The sequence below is a fragment of the Haemorhous mexicanus genome, chromosome 11, assembly GCF_027477595.1.
Source record: "Haemorhous mexicanus isolate bHaeMex1 chromosome 11, bHaeMex1.pri, whole genome shotgun sequence".
Taxonomy (NCBI): Eukaryota; Metazoa; Chordata; class Aves; order Passeriformes; family Fringillidae; genus Haemorhous; species Haemorhous mexicanus.
Genome location: NC_082351.1, coordinates 10,964,804 through 10,985,227, shown reverse-complemented (window position 1 = coordinate 10,985,227; position 20,424 = coordinate 10,964,804). Strand labels below are relative to the sequence as shown.

The 20,424-nt window shown below is 37.8% G+C and overlaps 1 protein-coding gene across 10 annotated transcripts in view; it reads right to left on the bottom strand.

The window, feature by feature from the left end:
• CACNA2D3 (calcium voltage-gated channel auxiliary subunit alpha2delta 3) overlaps positions 1-20,424 on the bottom strand; it is a 414,102-nt gene that overhangs the window by 101,602 nt on the left and 292,076 nt on the right. For 7 of the 10 annotated variants that reach the window (XR_009487851.1, XR_009487850.1, XM_059856396.1 and 4 more), the window contains 4 exons: positions 13,657-13,674; positions 6,921-6,992; positions 6,072-6,152; positions 1,970-2,044 (listed from right to left, as the gene is read on the bottom strand). The exons of 1 other annotated variant lie outside the window; for it this stretch is intronic. Coding sequence is in view for 7 of the 9 variants with exons in the window: in XM_059856396.1 (XP_059712379.1) it covers positions 1,970-2,044; positions 6,072-6,152; positions 6,921-6,992; positions 13,657-13,674 (246 nt within the window). In the remaining 2 variants the exon portion in view is untranslated. The remainder of the gene's footprint in view (positions 1-1,969; positions 2,045-6,071; positions 6,153-6,920; positions 6,993-13,656; positions 13,675-20,424) is intronic. 2 more of the 10 variants (XM_059856393.1, XM_059856397.1) reach the window with 2 other exon arrangements.

Here is a 20,424-nt window from a genome sequence, read left to right as displayed (position 1 = left end):
AGAAGTCTCCCAGGAAAGCATTTTAAAATACAAACCCAGTAGAATAATCAGCACAAAAATGCAGCCAGCTAATGATTACATGCACTGCTCAGTGTTAGATAAAAATCTGGTGCAGCAGGAAGCATTCTGTGCTCTTTGCTATCCTCCCTCTCTGCTCTGTATCCCAGAAGACAATTCCTTAAAAAGCAGTACATCAGCTCCAGAGCTAATAGATATAGGGTTAGGAACTCAGGAATTCAGTAATATCCTAGTTTTACATCACTGCTGGAAAATATAACAGGATAAACCAGAGTGGATCAAGGCAGTAACAATGAGACTTGACTGTAAATCTAAGACAGAAATAATTTTCGAGAGTATCTTTGGTGAATTGTCTAATTCCAGATCTACGGCCTATTTTTTACATAATTATTGTCACAAATTCCATGGAATATGACAGTGGTATCAGGATTTGGCCTGCAATATTAAACCAAGGGCCCAGGCCAGCAATCACTTCACTCTCCAAAACTCCACTGAAGTCAACAGAAGACTCTCATTACCCACCACTGACAGAACCCAGAGGTAAAAATGACTCTTCCAAAAACCTGAAATGCACAGACCATGAATATATCACAATGAGTTCCCCCAGCTGACAGCTTATGGGCTCCTGACCAACATTTTGATTTTAAGAAGAGATTCCATTGTATAAGGTAATGAAGTAAGTGCCTTCAAGATGTACACTTGGTGAGGGATAGTTACAGCAAACAACCTTTTGCCTCACTCAAGCAAAACATCAGAATTTAGGGAGGGGGTAAGACCCTCTGTCACTCTTAGAGCCATCCACAGTTCCTTGCCCTCATTACCTTCTGTTTTAGAAAATATCTATTTTACACTGAATAAATACTAATACTTCTGAAATAAGTAATTTGCCCAAAGAGAAAGGAACACTACAGCAAAGACAAGAGTGATCAAACTCTTGTGATGTAGAGAGAGAAGTTTGATTTAAATGTATTCCTCTGGCTTGCAAACCTGGGATGTCAGATTTACCCACTGAAACATCCTTGTTGCACTTTTCCTAAGTTCTACTCCAGCTAAAAACCCAACTAAGTGCAAATAGAAATGTTAATTTAGTGAGTAATTCCTAGCCCATATCTTAGAAAGAAAAATTCTTTTGCTTGCTGAAGACTTCAGATATGCTAATGACTAAATAAATCACGCTTGTCAATAAATTTATTTCCAAATTAAACTATCCCCCCGGTTAATATTTCTGTTTTCTACTGAAATATCGCTGAAATTGGACATTGGAGGTCCTGCATGAGGAGCACATGTGGCAGCCATGTGGCCCCAGCAGTGGGACCATCAATGCCAGTGCTTTGCTGGGAGCCAGTGGTGATGGAACACTTGGCAGGGCTGTGCCTAAACAATGATGCAACCAGGAATGCACCAGCCCTCTGGGTTGTTAACTTGATAAACATTTGCAAAACAGGGACTTTATTTTTCTTGCTGTGATTAGTGCAAACAGGATGATAAGGGGGAACTAAAGGTAAAAATTGCTGCTATTTCTCTTTTAGTACAGAAAATCCCTAGTGCTCCTATTTTGCTTAAAAATATGCTTTATTGAAATTTCTGCACATATATTAAATTAACTTTAACACTTTAGCATGACAAATAGGGGTTATTACACAGCACTAGAGCATTCCATTTCAATGTAAAATGAACATAATTATGGCAATTTTTGGCTTTGCTATTTTGCAGTAATGGAGGTCTGTATCTTTTGCAGAAGTTGTATATTTATTTTCCTAGGGTTTTTTTCATGCTAAGTGTTGTTTCCAGAGGTAAATTTACCAAGATCTATGATGGGTTATGAAGCAATATAAAGTATTGTTTATATGCTCCACTGTATTTCATTTTTAATGAAGGCTATTCACACTAGGAAAAAAACAAATGCAACACATAGAGCCAAATAAAACAGATCAATAAATAACATTCTTACCAAAGGCCTAAGCTCTGGGTGAGTCAAAATATATCCGTTGTTTGTAATTGCAAAAGCATATCCATGAATTCCTAACTGCAAAAGTAAATGAGAAAGAAATACTGATTAGCATGGTCTCCAGCAAAGCCTTAAACAAAAATCAGGCAATAATTTGGCTGTCCAGAGCACCTGGCATTCTCAGCTCTTACCCACACAGGGCTTTGCTACAGCACAGGCAAAGATCCTTGACATTTTGTACAAATGAGAACCTGTCATGGGATGAATTCAGCACAGAGCATGATTTTACACTGTCCCACAACTCTGCTATCCTATGTGTGATAGAGTCAATTAATTACTATATATATATAAAATATAGTTATATGTGAGATGCCATAGCATGTGGCATTCAGAACATGGGCCAGGGCAAAGAGACACTGGGATATTATAAATTCCCCATTCCCAGCAGTGCACAGCTTTCTTCACTTGTTGCTAAAGAACCACTTAACTCAAAGATAAGGAAAGCACAGCTACAGGGAGCAACAGTGACCTGTCATATGTGATATTTACATCTTCCCATCTCAAAGGCTCTCTGCTGATTCCAGTTCAGCTGGAGCCCCAGAAGGCAGCTATTTCTGCTAAAGAATTTCCTCTAAGTTTTCATCCTTGTACTGAGTGGAACTGTGGGAGATTCCTTGAGAGCAATGAGATGCTTGATGAGGCCTAACAGTGCCCAAATTTAGCATTGTACTTATTTAAATAAAAACACTGGTCTATTTAGCAATATGCTTATTACACAGTTGATTTCATCCACTGAATGCAACAAATGTGCCTTTAAATCCTTCATGTGGTCATTCAAACATCCCTTCTTAGCATAAACCTGCTGCTAATGTAGACTTTTTCTACAGATTCAGTATGTATCTTTTGCCATGCAGAGAGTACCTTCCTATCTTTCTTTACCCATTTTTTTCAATTCTTCAGACAATATAATATTCTGTGTATTTTTATTTAAGCACCTCATTACACTGAGATGACATTGAGGTATTAAATATCCAAAAAAAAAAAAAAAAAAAGAAAAGAAATTGAAAGTCCAGCACATTCTTGCTTTGATATTTACAGTTCTCACTACTAAATCTTGCTCTTTAGCTTGAGTGCATTCTTCAATGCTTTGCTGAAGTGGGTCTTCAGGAATTTGTCTAACATGAAGCAACTTGAGCAATGCTGAAAAGTCAGAATCCTTTCTCAAAGGCAAAAGGGAGATCAAGTTTATTGGATTCTGAGATTTTTCTGGAAACATAAACCAGACCATAATATTATGGCAAGGTCACAGGTAAAATGCTCCAGGTTAATTTATAGTGTCTCTCTGTGAATGGTTGTCTATGGTCAGCTGTGTCTGCCACACAGAAGATTGTTTCATAAATTAGTGGTTTTCCTACAGCAATAAACTGCAGTGAGAGCAATAGAAGGTGATATGTTCTTGGCACCTCTTCATAAAGGAGGGATAACCAAAATAATAACACTGGACATATTTTAACTATTAGAGTGTGACAAGGGAACGAGCTGTTGGCTAAATATCAGATCTCAAGTGTAATTGTCAGTGTTGATAACTGCAGAAGGACATCCAGGCAATGGAAGTCAGGTAAGGAAACAAATGTGGGTGGTATTTTTCACAGGAAAAAAGCATTTGCCTGTTTGAGGGCAGCACAGGATCTGAGGGCAGCATTTTTATCATGTTCTGTGCATTGTGTGAAACTGCAGAGCCTCTGAGGTATCTGAGTGATGCTACCCTACCATTTACAGCAGCACTGCCATTTTAAACCTTGAATTCTGTCTCTAAATCACAGATTCAGAAACAAAGAAACCGTTTTCTAACTGTGGTAAAATGTCACATGGAAGTCAAATATCACCAAATCCAACTCCCCCTCACTCAGGAGAAACTGCCACTGACATCTGGGGATGTTTAGTCAAGGTAACAACTGCTGAAAACAGCTTATTGCTGTTATTCATCTTCCTCAGCATAAAATCCACCTCATCCAAGCTGAGAGAATTCCAGGCCAGCAAAATTCTATTTTCAACCATCATTTTATATCCCTGTGTGAATTTTTTGTCACGTGTTGCCTCTGCAGGAATGGCTCCCAGGGGTGATTAAGCTCCTGCAATTGCAGAGTCTTTGTTTAGGGCATGTGGGACTGGAAGTTATAACTCAAGTGGGATCTCACTAACCCAACTGCATTGCATGATATTGGTAATAATCCTCTCTTGCAGTACATCCTGCAATAGAAAACATACCTCCAAATAAAAACCTAATATTCAGAAAAAGGTTCATAGATTACTTCCACAGAAAATTAGTTCTTAAACTTTTTTTCTGAATCAGTCTCACTCTGTTCCAATACCCATTATTTGGGCCTCCCACTCTTTAGATTCTCATATTCAGACTATGTTCAAACCTCACAGATTATTTAGGAGTAACATCACTGTTATTTGACTTTTGCTATCCAGCCATGCACAGCCAAGCTTTTGTTTCTGCAGGCACCACAACATTGTTCTTCCTTCTCACTACAGATAAAACTTGCTCTCCCCACAGCTCCTTACAGGCATCTCCAAAGACTGTGTCCATTGCTCCAAATTTAGCAAAGGAGCAAATTTTGCTCCTTTCTCCTCTACCTTCTGCTAATTCAGTTCTTCTGCATGCACAGAATTTTTTTAACATTGCTGTTAGCAAACTTTGGTGGTCTGTGCACGGAGAGGGAGCCCTGTTATTTATTCTGAGCAGCAATGTCTCTGCCACTGGGCTCTGGTATCAGTGTGGAGGCACCTGCTGCCTCTCCCCATGAGCCTGGGAGAGCCTTTCTGGGCTGGCTTTGCACAGCCCCTGTCCTGGTGGGATCCAGGTCACAGGAATTCACTCCTATTCACCTCATCAGTATTATGCCATTCTTTTTGATGCATCCTTTTTATCAATCTCTTGTTTAATTTAAACTTTCCAGTTACTGTATATTGATCTAGGAAATGATTTGGTAAATCCTAATGTATTCAAATTAGAATTAAAATTAATAGGAGGAATTTTTATGTGAGAATATTGGAAGGCACAAGTCAGTTTCTCCCTCCACCCTCTTAGAAATCATTAAATGAGAACATGGCAAACAATTAAGAGACAATTTGTATGATATACAAATTTATGCTCAGTGCAGGTGCTGTCAAAATGCAGTTATTCCAGGGGCTGGCCTCTTTAGCAAAGGCTGTCTACAATGCTGTGGTACATGCTTGTTAGTCATGCAAAAAAATCCACCAGGAATTAATGGAAAAATACTAATTTAATTTTCATTTGTGAATAGAAGAGTGCTATACTAAAACATTTCAGACATGGAGAAGTAGTGAAATACTAATGTACTGCATCAAATTTAAATGAAAAGTAATTACATTTTGTGTTTGCCTGAAGCCTACTTCTACTGAATGCAGAATTTCACAAGAGATGTAGTGGTTCAGATTTTGAAATTTTTTGTGATAATTGATTGCAAGACTTACTGCAGAGTTGTCACTGACTTTGGAAAACTAAGTGGGGGAAAATACCTAGCAAATACTGGGTAGGAGAGAAGGAAGCACTAGCTTGGTTAAGCAGGAACTTGTTTAGTTTCTTGCAATGTGCCACTTTCTTTAATTCCAGGAGACAGAATTGGGACAGGAAGAATTACACACAAACAGGAAGCCTAAAGCCACAGTAAGGATAGGTTTTCATTAAAAGTTATGCAGTTTTTCAGCATGATTCTTTTGGTTAATTTGACTTGTATTCTGGCAATATTTCATAGTTTGATAACTTCATTGATTTTATAATTATATTTATTTTAATATGGACAGTATTTAATACTAGACCCTCTGGACTACAAAATGTGGTCAGTATTTAATATTACCCCCTGATCCACAAAAATGTTATGATCAGGCCATATTTTAACTTGGGTTATAAAAATGGCACTTGATCTCAGACACTACAGAGGTAAAACTCCTGAGATAAATGGGTGAAATAATGGAGCTATGTAAGTATAAACAATAACAACTTATTAAATGAATTATGTTATATTTTAGACAGTATACTGAATATAAATGATATATATACCATTTTGTGCATTACCTTGTATTTTGGAATAGTTTTTAAAAGCTCTTTAACTGGAACATCTGTGCCAACTACTCCCAGGAGAATCCCTTTAGACCTCTGAAAAGAACAATAAAAGATGCACTCAAAACCACAATAATAATAAACATTCTCACCACTTATTTCACGTTGCAGCTACACTGTGACATTGAATAGATAATAGACAAACTATTTAAAAAGTGGGGAAGGCAGACACTGGTACAATTCAGCTGATCAAGCAGTAATTAAATCAATAATATTGCTCCTTTCTGCCTTATTTACAATTCACATAGAAAAGGCATGCAAGGTTTTGATAGCTGGTGAGTCCCTCTACTGAAATCTTTCACATGCAAATAGGTTTAAAATTGACAATTACTGTTAAAAATGTGTTACTCCTGTCTTTGCCAACTTCTCCTACCATTTGATAAACAAAAGAGAAAGATGAAGATTAAGGGGAAAGTACACTTAAGTTTCTTTAACAATCTGTTTAATTACTAAAGAAAAATAGATATATATATAATAGACATAAAACTAATTAAATTTTGAGTTATATCAAAGCAAATAGGAAAATTCTATAGAATATTTATTACAAAAAAAGTAATACAGAAGTCAGTAAGCCGTAAGGCCTGGTGTCATCTGAGATTTTCATCATTTAACCATGGCTTATAGAGCCATGGTATTTGGGCTTATTTCTCCACATTTTTATGCTAATAAAGAGACTCTAACTGCAGACAAAAGAAGAAGAAAAGAGAAAAATTTAAGAGTTGGCTAAAATCTTATTAGATCCCTGAAAGCAGCTTCACATCAGTCACACCATCATCACATGACAGAAATAACCTGAGTACTTACAGTCTCATTTTGCTTACTAAATACTGGCATGGCAACAGTTGTCATCAACACCAATCCCTGATCATCAGCAAGCTATATTTGAGAAAGAAATACTCTCTCTGAGAACTAAGGACAGTTACAAACATGTGATTGCAGTTTCAGTTTCATTATTTCCATTTTAGATGAGATAAGGCAGTTTACCCAAGTGGCAGTGATGCAGTTGGACCTGCAGTCAGCCCAGCCCAGCCCAGCCCAGCCCCAGCTGTGCCCAGCCCAGCCCCTCCAGGGCAGGAAAGAAGCCTCACCCTCTCTCCCATGCAGCCTGCCATGGCACAGAGAAGGGGCTGGGATGACTGTGGAGGCAGCAGGAGCAGCAGCAAAGCAGCTGGAGCTCTGCTCCACATCCCTCCCACTGCCAGCTCTGCCTCAGTTGCCTCGGGCTGCTTTCTCCCAGCCAAGGGCAAGGGGCCATGAGCTGTGTGGGTTTAGTTCTGGTCCAGACTGAGATCCCAGCTCACACAGCAGCTCAAAGGATGACAGCCAGTCAGGATCCCAGGAGCACCTTTGCTCCAGCTGCCTTCAGAGGTGCCATGAAGCATTAATTCATTCCTCACATCAGGTTTCAATGCAGTTTTTCAGTTTGGGGAGCAAACAGCTCTCCTGACCTTGCTTGCATTCAAGGGAAACATGCAGGGTGTTTATCACTGGCCACAGGACACAGAGAGGGCTCAGACTGTCTCTCCCTGCTCAGATGAACCTCTGCCCTGAGGCAGAGCCTGGCTGGTGTGCTCCAGACCAGCACTGCTCTCTGCCGGTCCATCTTCACCAGCAGCATGAGAAAGACAACTCAAGCGGGGAGTGGAGAGTCACTGTTCAACCCTCTCTGTCCCCAGGGACAGATATTAAAGCTGGAGAGGTTTATCCAGCATTTGAAAGTGTGACCCAGACAGTTATGACCTCAAGTGGAGATTTTGTGGAACACAAATTCTGCTTTGCTGCACCTGTGCTCAGCCAGTTGGGTGCAGCAACAGGGGTGATCTTGCTGAGCAATACTGCAGGTGACAGTCGTGCCCAACTGTGACTGTGACATTCTCCTATCACTCTTGCATCCCTATCATCTTTTCTGTACTCAAGTAGAACTTCCAATCCTTTTCTTTTTGTTTTTTACAACTTTTGCAATTTATTTTTTTGCTTTGTTTGTGTTTAGAAAAGTTTTCTTATAATGAAGCAATAGCAATTGGCTCCCCAAATTCTCAGGAAACAATTCCTACATTATGATAAAGATACAGTATGAAGCATATTCCACATTAACAAATCAGACAAACAAAACCTAGAAAATTACATGTCCTGCATCTTCCAATCCTCTTCAGGAGGATTTAAAGTTTCTTAAACAAGTATATTTCCTGAGGCATGGCACTATCTCATGGTGAGAAGGAATGTTTGCAGACATTAGACAGGAACACAAATGGGGTATAAGTCAAGGCTTACATCTGATAAGGAATCACCAGGGATATGAGGTGGAACAAACTTATGATCATATTTCCTTTTTTTTTAGTTTCCTTGTTAGCAAAGAAGAGATAATTCTAACCCTAATATAATCTTTGATCTATCAAGGAACAGTAAGTTATTAAACAAACAAGAAAAAACCCAAAAACTTGGCAAAACATTGTGGGTTCAAAGGTTGCACTTGAAACTCAAGTGCAGCCAAACCAATGTAGGAATTTCCACTCCCTGGCCAGAGTAGTAGAGTAAAGCACACTGACATGATTTGTGGGGAGAGCAGCCCAGGAAGTGGAAAAGCATTCTGCTGATTATGAGGTGACATTTTGGAGCACGTCAAGATTTTCTATGATTGCCTTGGGTAGTTTTCTCTGACATCATGTTTTTGTCAAGTACCAGGACAGTATTAATTTATGAGTTTGCTCACTTTCAAGATACTACTAAAAACAATTCAATGGATAGGATAAAGCCAAGGGACTTCCAGCAGAGTCTTAGAGTGTTTGGAATTCTTTACATTGAGGAAAAAACCACACAGTCTGGAGTTCTTGGGAATTTATGAAAGAGCTGCTCATTAACTCTCAAAACTGACTATGGAAGCAGGCAAGAGTGATTGCCTTGTATCTACAAGTACCAACTAGAGCTGGCTGCTGCACTCACTTCTATAGAATTGCAACTCTATAATCCAGCCTGTTTGGTTTTTTATTTGTTTGGCAGATGAACAAGCTGTTGACCACTTCCATAAGTGGAGTCAGCAAACAGCTGAATGAGCAGGGACTCATGTTTACAATGTTTTACTGAGTCCCTGCTCACCATAATGTAGTTACCACCTAGTCTAAAATGATGAATGTAGGAGACAGCATCAGTGATTTGCCCCAGAATGTTCTTCAGCTGGAAAGACATGGTGGTAACCATTTAAGGTGAGCAACTACCCAAGGGCTATGGACACACAGTTTCATAAAATGCTTAGCAAAAAATAACAAATCTTTGAAATAAAATAAATCTCAAGACTGAGGAAAAAATGCCTTCCCAGGCTAATTGTCTCTTGGCTGTTTAGAATAAAGAAACAGATCTTGCTCTCTGAAAAAGGTACAGATCTCTAACACCTAGTGATAATAATTTTATAACTGGAGGAATAATTCCATTTAGAAAGAGATTTAACTACAACAGTTTTCCCTTTAATTCCTTGCTGTACACAAGTTACCCCCCTCAGAACAACCCCAAGCAGATCTTCCCAAAACCCAAATAAAAGTCATCCTCTTAGAGTTAAGCCACTGAAGAGTTTAGCCTCACACCCAGCACCAGCATCCATCTCAGGGCAAAGAATAAGGCAGGCTCCAGAATGAAACCAGACACACACATATACAGGAAAGAATATAAACACTTTCTGAGGTGTTCCCATTACAGAAAGGGGAATTTGAGAAACATCTCTGAAATATCTTCCTTGGGAGTGTAGAGTCAAGAAGAGTCACGGTGGGCTGATCAGAATTTCTCAGACACCTGCCCAACCCACCCTGCCCTTCCTCCTTTACCTGCTCTGGATAGATTTGTTTCACAATATGTTGTTTTCTGTGACCACTGCACTTTTATGGGCTGATCAGAGTCATGAGGCAGGCTGGAAGCCTCAGAGAATTGGAATTTCTGTTTTATATGGACAAAAAGAATAAGGAATAGCTATTATTTTGGCACAGACTCAAGTTATGGTCTGGGACAATATAAGAACCTGTGTGAGTGTCTTAAAGAGATATTTCTGTGTTCGACACAGAGTAAATTAAAAAAAAAACCCTTATATTGTAAAATAGTTACTTGGAGTTTGTAAACTGCTGATTGAAAAATGTTATTTAAAAGTAAGTTTGCTTGTTGAGGAATGTCAGAGAAATTTGGAAACTAACGATTGCGATTAACATGTAAGTGAAAATTTTAACGTGGTTTTCTGAATAGAAACCAAATATTTATTACAAAACACAGACAATAGCATCTCATGAAGAGGAAATAGATCCAAAGGAATTTAAGTCAAACTGTTTACTTTATGATTATTTTGTACTCCATTAGATTCCACTTAAATGTTATCATTTTAGAAAAGTGCTAAAATCAACAGTCATGCACTTCAATGAAACTAAAGCTTTCCAAATTTTCTGTTCCCAGTGACAGTTAATTCAACTCTTCAAAGTATAAGGTAAAGGATGCAGGGGATGATAAATGATCCTCCCAAAAGGCTGAAATAGGATAACATCAAGATATGAGGAGGGCACAGCACTACTTACAGAAGTTAAGGACTACACAGAAAGAGAGAAGAAAGCTGTCAGGAACTGTTGGGCAATAAATATCATTAAAACATTTCTGTATGGAGGAAATATGGCTCCATTCATGAGAGAATCATTAAAAAAATTCTTAAGTGTTCCTAAACACAACACTCTGCTTCTGATTTGTGTGCCTAATTTATTCACTTCTACCTTTTCACTCCAGCTAAGTAGAACAAAACATCACAGCAGGAGTAGGGCAAAAGCTTTTGAATCCTGCTGTGTTTGCTCAAAAAAGCAAGTAAAGCTTTCCTACTAGGAAACAAAACACCTTTTTGAACTATTAAGGAAAAATGGCTTTTGCTCTTCAGTGCATACAAAAAGCTGTTTAACGTAACTGTTGCAAAGATAAAGGTCATTTTGGTAATCAAAATGAACAAATTTGAAAAGTGGTGAATTTGAGTTATTATTTTGTCTTACTGATATTTTCACAGCCCTGTGGGATAGCTACCTAAAAACATGCATAAAAGAAACATAGAGGACAGGTAAAATTCATATGAATTTGTCTCATTTGTCTGGTAGCAGTTCTTTCTTTTAGATACATTAACTCTTCCTATACATATTTTGTTCTGAAAGTAACATAACCATACTAAATCATGGTCTCTATTGCCTGAAACTCTGGTGAGTTTTTGGTTGGTGTTTTTTTGGCTGGTTTGATTTGGTTTTGTGGTATTTTCTGTTTTAAGTATAGAGTATACCATAAAGATATTTTCAAGACAAATATCATGGTACAGCAGACACATCCACCTTAAACTCATCATTATTCATTTCACCTGCTCTCCAATTCTGAATTTGCACCAGTTTGACTAAGAGCAGACAGCACAAGAGTAGCAGGTTTAATTGTTATTTAACTGCTGTAGACAGTTTGAAACCTATAGGTCTTCAAAATCAATAGCTAATGACCACGGAACACTGACTCAACACTGAAAAGTCAGAAGCCAAAGTGTCCCACATATAAGAGAAAACACATTTCATCAAGATAGTGAACTATTTATAATAGATATGAAGTAGCAAAGGTAAACTTGAAATGCCACATTTTTCTTTCAGATCACTCAAAGATTGAAGTGAACATGTTTAGAGAGACATGACTGTTTGAAATGTTTATAGAGAAAACATTTGCAAGATGATACATAGATTCCAACAAAAATACAGTACAAGTTCAGACACCATATGGCAAAACAGTGACTCAGTCATTGACAAAGGCATGCACCAGCCCTGTGCTGCTTCCCTTCACCTTGCAGAGAGCAAGAGAGATTCTCTTGGTTTGCCCATAAGCTTCCAGGCCAAACTTATTTAAAAGGCTTATTTCTTGCCTGAAGTTATCAAAAGCCCTGGAGGATTACTTGCACCTGCCCCTTTCCCCATCCCATTCCTTCCTTCCCACCTCTCTCCTCTTTGCACAATTAGACTATGGTCATATCAAAATATGTGGCTTTAGTTCTGCAATTGCTTGATCTAGGGATAAAAATATAAAAAATTTGCATGTTTGACCATTTATGAAAATTGCGTTTGGTACCAGCAAACTTGAGTAATTTGTACCAGAATATTATTTAATAGCTCAGAATTGTGGCCATCAGGACAGGTAATACAGCCCCAGATGGCACAAGCTGACAAACAGCCTGGCTGGTTGGATTTTCTGCACCAGCACATCTCAGTCTGACTCTCTCTTCTTTCTGCAAACTGTCAAGAGAAGCATTTGCCACAAACGTTTAGACAAGCAGGTGAAAATGAAAAAGCCAAAGTTAGCTAGTCTAGCCACTCTTTTTGTCCTTCTACTCTTCCAGAAAGCTGTACACAAAATGTTTCTTGAAGCTTTTTTTTTTCAAGAAGGAAAAAAACCAAAACAAAACCAACATCTTTTGGTACCATGTTCTGAAACTATTAAAGCATGAACTACAGACATAGTGCAGTGTCATAAAATAACATGTTACCTGCAGGTTTGAAATTGAATTTTCTGAGCTCCGTGAGCAAGGAAATTTCAAATGCATGTAGTATCATAAAAATAAAGCCTCTCATCCTCATATTTCTTGGTTTTTAAGCTAAAAAGTGGCTGAGATACTTTAGCGAAGTTCTAAGTTCTGTGGATGCCCTCACCATTCTTCAAAAGCTATTAAGTGAAAGATCACTTCACTTATAGCTTTCATTAAAAACTGAGCTTTCATCATCATCCATGAATGTTACTAACAGTGATGTCAAAGTGACTAATTGCTGTGACATTTCTTACTGAAAGTGCTTTGCCAAGAACACTAAGAATGACTTGGACAAGTGAGTGTTGCAATTGCCCAGCATATTCTATTCCTTTTTATCATTTTAATGCTTTTTTTTACCAAAAGCACAAAACACCAGCTAGATTTTCTAGTTTCTGGAAGCCTTGATTATATTTGTGAGATACATAAGGATGATGCAACAGGCATCAAGGAATTCTTGGCTTTGCCACAGTGGCTGTGCTGTCCTGGCTCTGGTGACACCATATTGATGCAGAAGTGGTTTGAAGAGCACGTTGTATGGAAATTATGCAACCTCTTGGAGAGGTCAAATGCTGAATGTGTTCAGGGGTGTGTTGGTAGATACAGTGGGGAGCAGTGAAAGGGTACCAGCTATGCCATGGGTTCTGCAGTCTACAGCAGAGCCAGAAATGTTTCACATGGAGTAATGGAGTGGGTTGGGTCTTATTTAATCCCTACTATTATTTCAAATTGTTGATAAAATCGCCTCCCTGTTGTTTGCAAGTTGAAGGCTACTGGATGCCTGGCATGTTAAACAGCTGATATGTTTGAAGAGCTGCTCTCAGCAGGTACCTCAGGTGGGCTCAAAGCCAGGCACCCTCCTGGGGCCAGCTCAGAGCCCCCTGACAGTGAAGAGTTTCACTGATCACCACCTGTACCACACCCACACCACCATGGAAACGTGAAGCACTGGTGACTGCTTGGAATGACTAGGATTTGATTAAAATATTTTACCTTTTGTGCCTGAGGGAGCTGGAAAACAACAAAACAGAACAAGCAATTATACATTAAATTAATCTGAACAGGCACTTTAGCTGCTGTAAGAATAAAAGCACAAAAATAGTATAAAACAAAGTGTAAAGGAAAGAAACTAGAAGACCTAGGTTTACATTGCCAATTGATTCAAATTATTGAGGGCTTATTAACTGACTTTATGATTTGGCAGCTTCCCTACAAGGTATCACAAAAGCACCGTGACATTTGGTAAATACTTCCACATCAAGAAAAAGGATTGTTTTCTCATCAGATATGGTATCACACCTGAACTGTGAAGTAGTTCCATCTTCCTGTACACAAATATAATTCAACATAGAGACAGTTTTAGTTTTAAATGAAACTGGCATTATGAGGAGACCATCATATTAAAGTAGAAGGTTGTATCCTCCATGACAGAGGAAAGAAAAACAAAATGGGAATAGAAAGTTAGTAACTGCTTATGCAAACAGATTACAATACATGCATAATATACAATAATATATGCATAGAACAATACATTTCTGTGCTGTAAACACAAGTATGATTATATGTGCATATATGCAAATCAAATGCAAGTGTTTATGCATATATGCATATTTGTACCACACAGATGTTATCAGACAAGAGTGGCCATACCTGGTTGTGTGCACAGTGCTTACTGTAAGCAACAACTCACAGATAAAGGCATGGAGAGCAGGCAGCAGACTCCATCACACATAAAAGACCTTATTTATCAAGAGTTGAAAGGTGGGTTCTTTTTTCACTTCAGAAAAAAGAAAACCCATTGTAGCAGGGGAAGTCAGAAAATCAAACTGTTACAGGCACAATACAGTTTTCCCTTTTTCTGAATTCTTCTCCTCTTACTCCATACTTGTGGAGAAATTCACTCATGTAGCACTTTAACCTTGTGCTCAGTGTACCTCCTCAGAAAATTGGTTTGTCCAACTCAAATTTTGTCTTTAAGGGCACCATCTGAACATGGAAACAGGCAGGTGAATCGATGCCAAATGCAAAAAGACCTTCAAGATCTCTAGTGAGCTTCTGACTGACCTTTTGCCCTTCCTCTGGATGAAAAAAAATAGAGAAAAAACCACCAAACTTGAACACAGTCCTCTGTTAAAAGCTAATATCTACATGGTACATCTCATAAAAGAGAACTGTCACATGATGTCTAATTCACAAATGCTGGAGCAAACAACCACAATTTCTCTGTTTCCATACATAAAATGTAACAGAATTCATGGCAGGAAGAATTGCTTCAAGTAAAATTCTTTAATCCTAAAACTGTGGTGATCCAATATCAAAATACAAACCAGGATCACATTAAAGTATGACTTGCATGTGTTTTCAAAAAAGCCTTTTTAAAAAATAAATTACTATATTGAACACTATAAAAGGGTTGCTGCAGAAATTGCAGATATCTGTGAATTGTAAATACACTACCTAAATCCTGTATAACAGGTTAGAGCAGTTTAAAGCCTTTCTGAAAGTTTAACTACTTGTTAGTTCTTGACTTGTTAATTACTTGGACTCTGACAAGTGGAAACTTTTACATTCAAACAGGAGGAGAAAGTTGCAATATGATTTTTTTTTTTTTTTTTTAATTTGCCAAACCAGTCAGGTACATGTAGTTTGGTCAAGTTTTGCCAAGTGAGGGAGTTACAGTCAGATGGATTGAAGTGAGGATTTCCTGTTAAGAACTACCACACAAACTAGATGCTTCACACTTCTGAATACAAAGTGACCCCTATTGCTTTTACTCAGATTATTTTCATGAGCACATTAATTAGCATTTACAAACTAGAGTTCTTTATTATCTGCTGCTGAATTCAGTCAGTCAGTCCATTTATAAGCTTTTCTAAAATCAAGAACATTCACATTCTCTGAAATGTTTGTAGTCACAATGATTAAGAATAATGAAGTCAGCAGATCATGCTTTTTCCAGGGCTGGAATTCTTGACAAATCTCACCTATGCTTAAAAATCCAGGTTCAAGGTCTTTCCTCAATAAAAAACCAAACAACAATTAAAAACAATTCCTTGTTCCCATCAGATTCACATTCATGCTATTTGAATTGAGACTTGACTGTTACAAGGTCCTATGTGTCAGCAATTCAGTTTATTCAGTTTTTCAATATTTGCTTCAAATTCCTTTGATATAAACTGTAGAGTTTTGTCTGACATTACCCTTCTGGGAGGCCATAGGAAACAAATCATTTTCCTAACAAGACCAGTAATAGTCCTCTGGTCTGACCCTTTATTGAACAGTGTGGGAGCTGCCTGTCAGTGTGGAAAAGCCAGCAGGTGCCCCTGATAGTGTGCTTTGCTCCACTCCCTGCCAAGAGGCAGCATTGCAGCAAGCTGTGAGATCTTTCCCTGGCCCTCCAGCACTGCAGGTATTTCCATTCTGCCTACACCCCTGGCCAACTGTGCCCTTTGGATGGTTTTATTCAGCTCCAGCCACACCAAAGTGCCTCCTGTTCCTACTTGTTTTCCATTAGAGTCTCTCCTCCCTCAGGTGCTTGTCCCTAAACAATTCACATTACATAGATCTGTTTCACTTGCTCCTGGTTTGCCACCTGGGTAAAGCAGGTTTTGTTCCATTCATTGTGGCTGGAGTGCAGGGAGGACACCTGGCCATGTGCTGCCTCCTGGCTCATCCAGCTGGGGGTCAGGGGGAGCTGTCTGCAGGAAATTGGACCTTGCCCCACAGAGCTGCTGAGGAAGAGACCTTTGCTGTACTGCCAGGTGCAGCAGGGACAGGAGCCTGCAAACCTGTAAGCTCCAGGGGAAACTCAAGAGAATTTTCTGATTTAAAAAAGCAGACTGAAGGATCTTGATGGAAATATGCAGATTTTGCTGCAACCCAAAAACAATTCTTAGATTAAAGAGCAAGACTGAAGCATGGAGCATTGCAAGAACACAGGTAAAAAAGGAGTGGGATTTGTTTTCAAACTTCTTTTAACCATTTTCTTATTCTATTTTGTGTTGTAAAAATAATTATTCTGAGAAACTGGAGGCCCCCTGAGGTTCACATTTTGCTTTATGCCAGTAAGACATGTTGAAAATTCCATGTCTAAATTCAGGTCAACTTGTGGTCCCATCACACAATGCAGAACAGAATAAATAACTGCAGGAGGTTTTTCAATGCTGCTGTTGCACACACTGGCATGATTTCCACATTTGCAAATAATCCAGTATTGTTTTGAGCCCTTAATGGAAATGTGCTTGGTATTACCAGAAAAAGAAAAATTAGACACAAATAACATGGTAAAAAACCCCAAGACAGGCAAAGGGATCCACCATCACAGACTTTGCACTATTTTTGGATCAGATACCTGTGAGACCAATATGATTGAACCAAACAAAACCCCAGAGATCTGAAATATTGGCTTTAGAGCAGAAGGAATTAGTTATAGGACAGTAGTTCTGATAATTACCTCATAAAAGGGTATGTCTTTTCACCTTTATCCAAAGAAGTTCATAAAGACTGATTTTGTAAATGATTTAATGATAATTGAAAAGAAAAAGGTTAAAATATTTTGGACCTGTTTCAACAATCTATTAAAAATATCATGTAGCTATATGTCCTAGATTGCCAAGATACCAAATCTAGAAGTTTTAAAGGAAAACACAGTGGAATTATAGACTTGTTGTTCTGTTGGTTCAGAATTCAACCTCATGTTTGTTTGAAGAATAGCAAAAAAATCTTCTGCAAGAGTAAATTATAAATTATACTCAGTAGTTTTTTACTATACCAAAACCCACAGCTTCTATTACTAATGAAACAAAAATAACCTATATCATTATGATATTAATGTGCCATTTCTATTTTTCTAAGGATTTAATGGAGTTATTGTTATAAAAGTATACTATTTCAATTTAGTAATGTTAAAACTTCGAAAAATAAATAAAAGCTCTTACTTTACATTCACTGGCCTTATTTCCACAGTCGTCCTGCCAAGATTTTAGAAGTCACCAGTCACAGAAAAACAGCCCCACAGACTTGATTGCTCCAAAATCAGATACAATACAAATCAATAGAAAGTAACTGCAAACATGTCAGTAAATAATGAGCACGTCTGGATATGGTTTTGATAAAACAGACATTTCTATAAATACCTTCTGAGCTGAACTAAATTTAACCTTAATGCATTGCCAAATGTAAGGTGTTTTTAATGTTCATGTTCATCCCATCCATGCCACATCCTGACTCTTGATTTGACATGGGATGTATGGCTTAGAACTTTTCAAAAATACATTTTCAGGACAGATACAAAGTGCTGTGGCAGACATGGAGAAAATGCAAAGCATTTCATACATTGCTAGCAGGTTTCCTCAGGTCTTCCCATAAATAGCAAAAACTTGGGGAAGAACAGGAAGAATATTCCAATTCTCAGTTTCGAGCAGAAAATGTAAACTTTATGCTTTAAAATCTACTTATTCTTTGCTATTAGATGCAGCATTTAAATATTATGATTGTGATAATTTTTCTTTTGTAATCTATGCACTTATTCCCCCATCTAAGCACTACAGGCATCATACAAAATGATATGCAACACAGAGAGGGAGAAATAAAATTCAGCCTCCTACTGGGATGCTCCTGACATTAAGATTTCAGTATAAATATTAGAAGAGTGACATTAACCTGCAGCTTACTAGGCCAACATCTCTAAGGAAATGTACTTGATTTTTCAAGGGATTTAACACCATATCCTTCATTGTTCACATAATTGTTTTACTGTGCTACCACGTATTTTTCAGTAACTACAGCATTTTAGTCAAGGATAGATTGTGCTCTGCATGCAAAGTACACTCATCAGAGGACATTTAAATGTTGCTATGGAGAAGCGAGTCATAAAACAAAGATAAAACCTACAATTCTAGTTCTCTCTTTAAAAAGAATTCCTAGAGATGACAGAAAGGAAAGAATTTAGCTTCTGTGAAATAGGAAAAAGAGAACACACAGGAGCTGTAAAGGCATTGGATTGGAATTAAGAAAGAGCAAAATAAATTCCATAGACTTAAGAACTTTGTATTAAAATGGTTCCACTCTTTGAAGATATGGTACCTTTTGTAAAATACATTAATTCCTTATTAATGCAAACGAGTGAAGAATTCCTACAGCAGTCTAGGAATCTTGTTTTTAAAATGAGAATCAGCACAAAAAAGGATCTAAATATTCTCAACTTTTAAAGCAGTTATTAAAGTTATATCTGTCTGCATCTGCTCTCTGAACTTCATGTGGAAACTACCAGGAAAAAAATCCCTACTCATAGATTCTGTGAGTCTGTGCCTGTGATTATTTTACTTGTATAAACTAACTGTTCTTTTTTTAATGAATGCAAAATATTTACAGGAAAGATTATACTTACACTAATCCAATTGATTGCTTTAAATGCAAAGTTTGGCTAAAACTTTATTAATAAATATTTTTTAAAGAATCATGCTAATTGTGCAGATAAGCCACAGAACAGCAAATCAAAGCAGCAGAAACAATGAATGAATCAGACATTTCATGAGCATTCCACACAGCATGGTCAAAATTCTGGCCTCATGCTTGTGTGTAAAGAGAATGAGTCCTATTTTCATTATTACACCAATAACTAAATACTCCTAGCATGAAATATTTGTCCATAGTTAATTCTGCTTATTTGTGCAAACATATATTCTGTATAAACATTACTAGATTTATAATTCCCTACAGAAATTACTATTCTCTTATCTACTATGTAGAAGATATAGCCTTCCTAATTAAAAACTGTACAAACATTAATGCATGGAATTGGAATATTTTTTTAAATATAGACAACTCCAAAAAAAAACTAGGGGTTGTAAGATACACATCACTGATACTAAGAGATACAATTTACATTAACATTTGTATATCTATCATATAGTCTTTTTATCTCTTACAAAAAAAGAAAGAGAGGAAGAGAAGGAAGGAAAAAGGAATCAGTCTCAGAAAATGGGTGCAAATACACATATTTATTTGTTCATCTCACACAAAGGCCCTTCCACATCTGGAAAAAGGACAGCTTCTTTGACAGTCCTCCTAGAAACAAAAACATCAATCCTTGATCATAAATCCTCTTAGGAGGCAGTCACACATCCTCTTTCTCTCACAGTAAAACCAAAGGCAGCCCAAGCAAGTCTCACACAATAACTGTTGGAGTCAATGAGGATCCTGCAATGAGTTTAGAGGGGTTCTGATCTTGCACTATATTAATTTTCACTTGCTCTACATACCAATGTAAGACATCTAAAGATGAAAGATCTTTCTGAAGATAGATGAAAGTGTGCTGATCTAATGGATGTGTAAAGCAAGCCAGAATGTCTTCTAAAATATCAGGTCTACTAATTGTGTTTGTGATTTTTAGCATGTCACTCTGATTGCACTGAATGGGATTGTACTTGTAGAAGAGATGTGCTGCTCTGTGGTCTGTATTGCAATCATCCAACACAGCCTAAGAAGGGAATGGCTATGAGAACATGCAGAGCTGAATTATGCTAAACCACTGGGTTTTTTTACCCATCTTTTTTCATAAAGTAACACATTTCTTGTGTGTGCAGAGCACTGCTCAGCCAGGAGCAGTGGAAGGTGTATCCAGGCTCATTTTCCATTCCATTGCTCTGTCCCTCTCCCCTACTGTCACAAACAATCTGGGCCTTTTATGGCTCTTAGAAACCCAAGATAATTTCTCCTTTGCTGTTTGGAGTTCCCAGCCTCACAGGAGTGAAGGGTTTT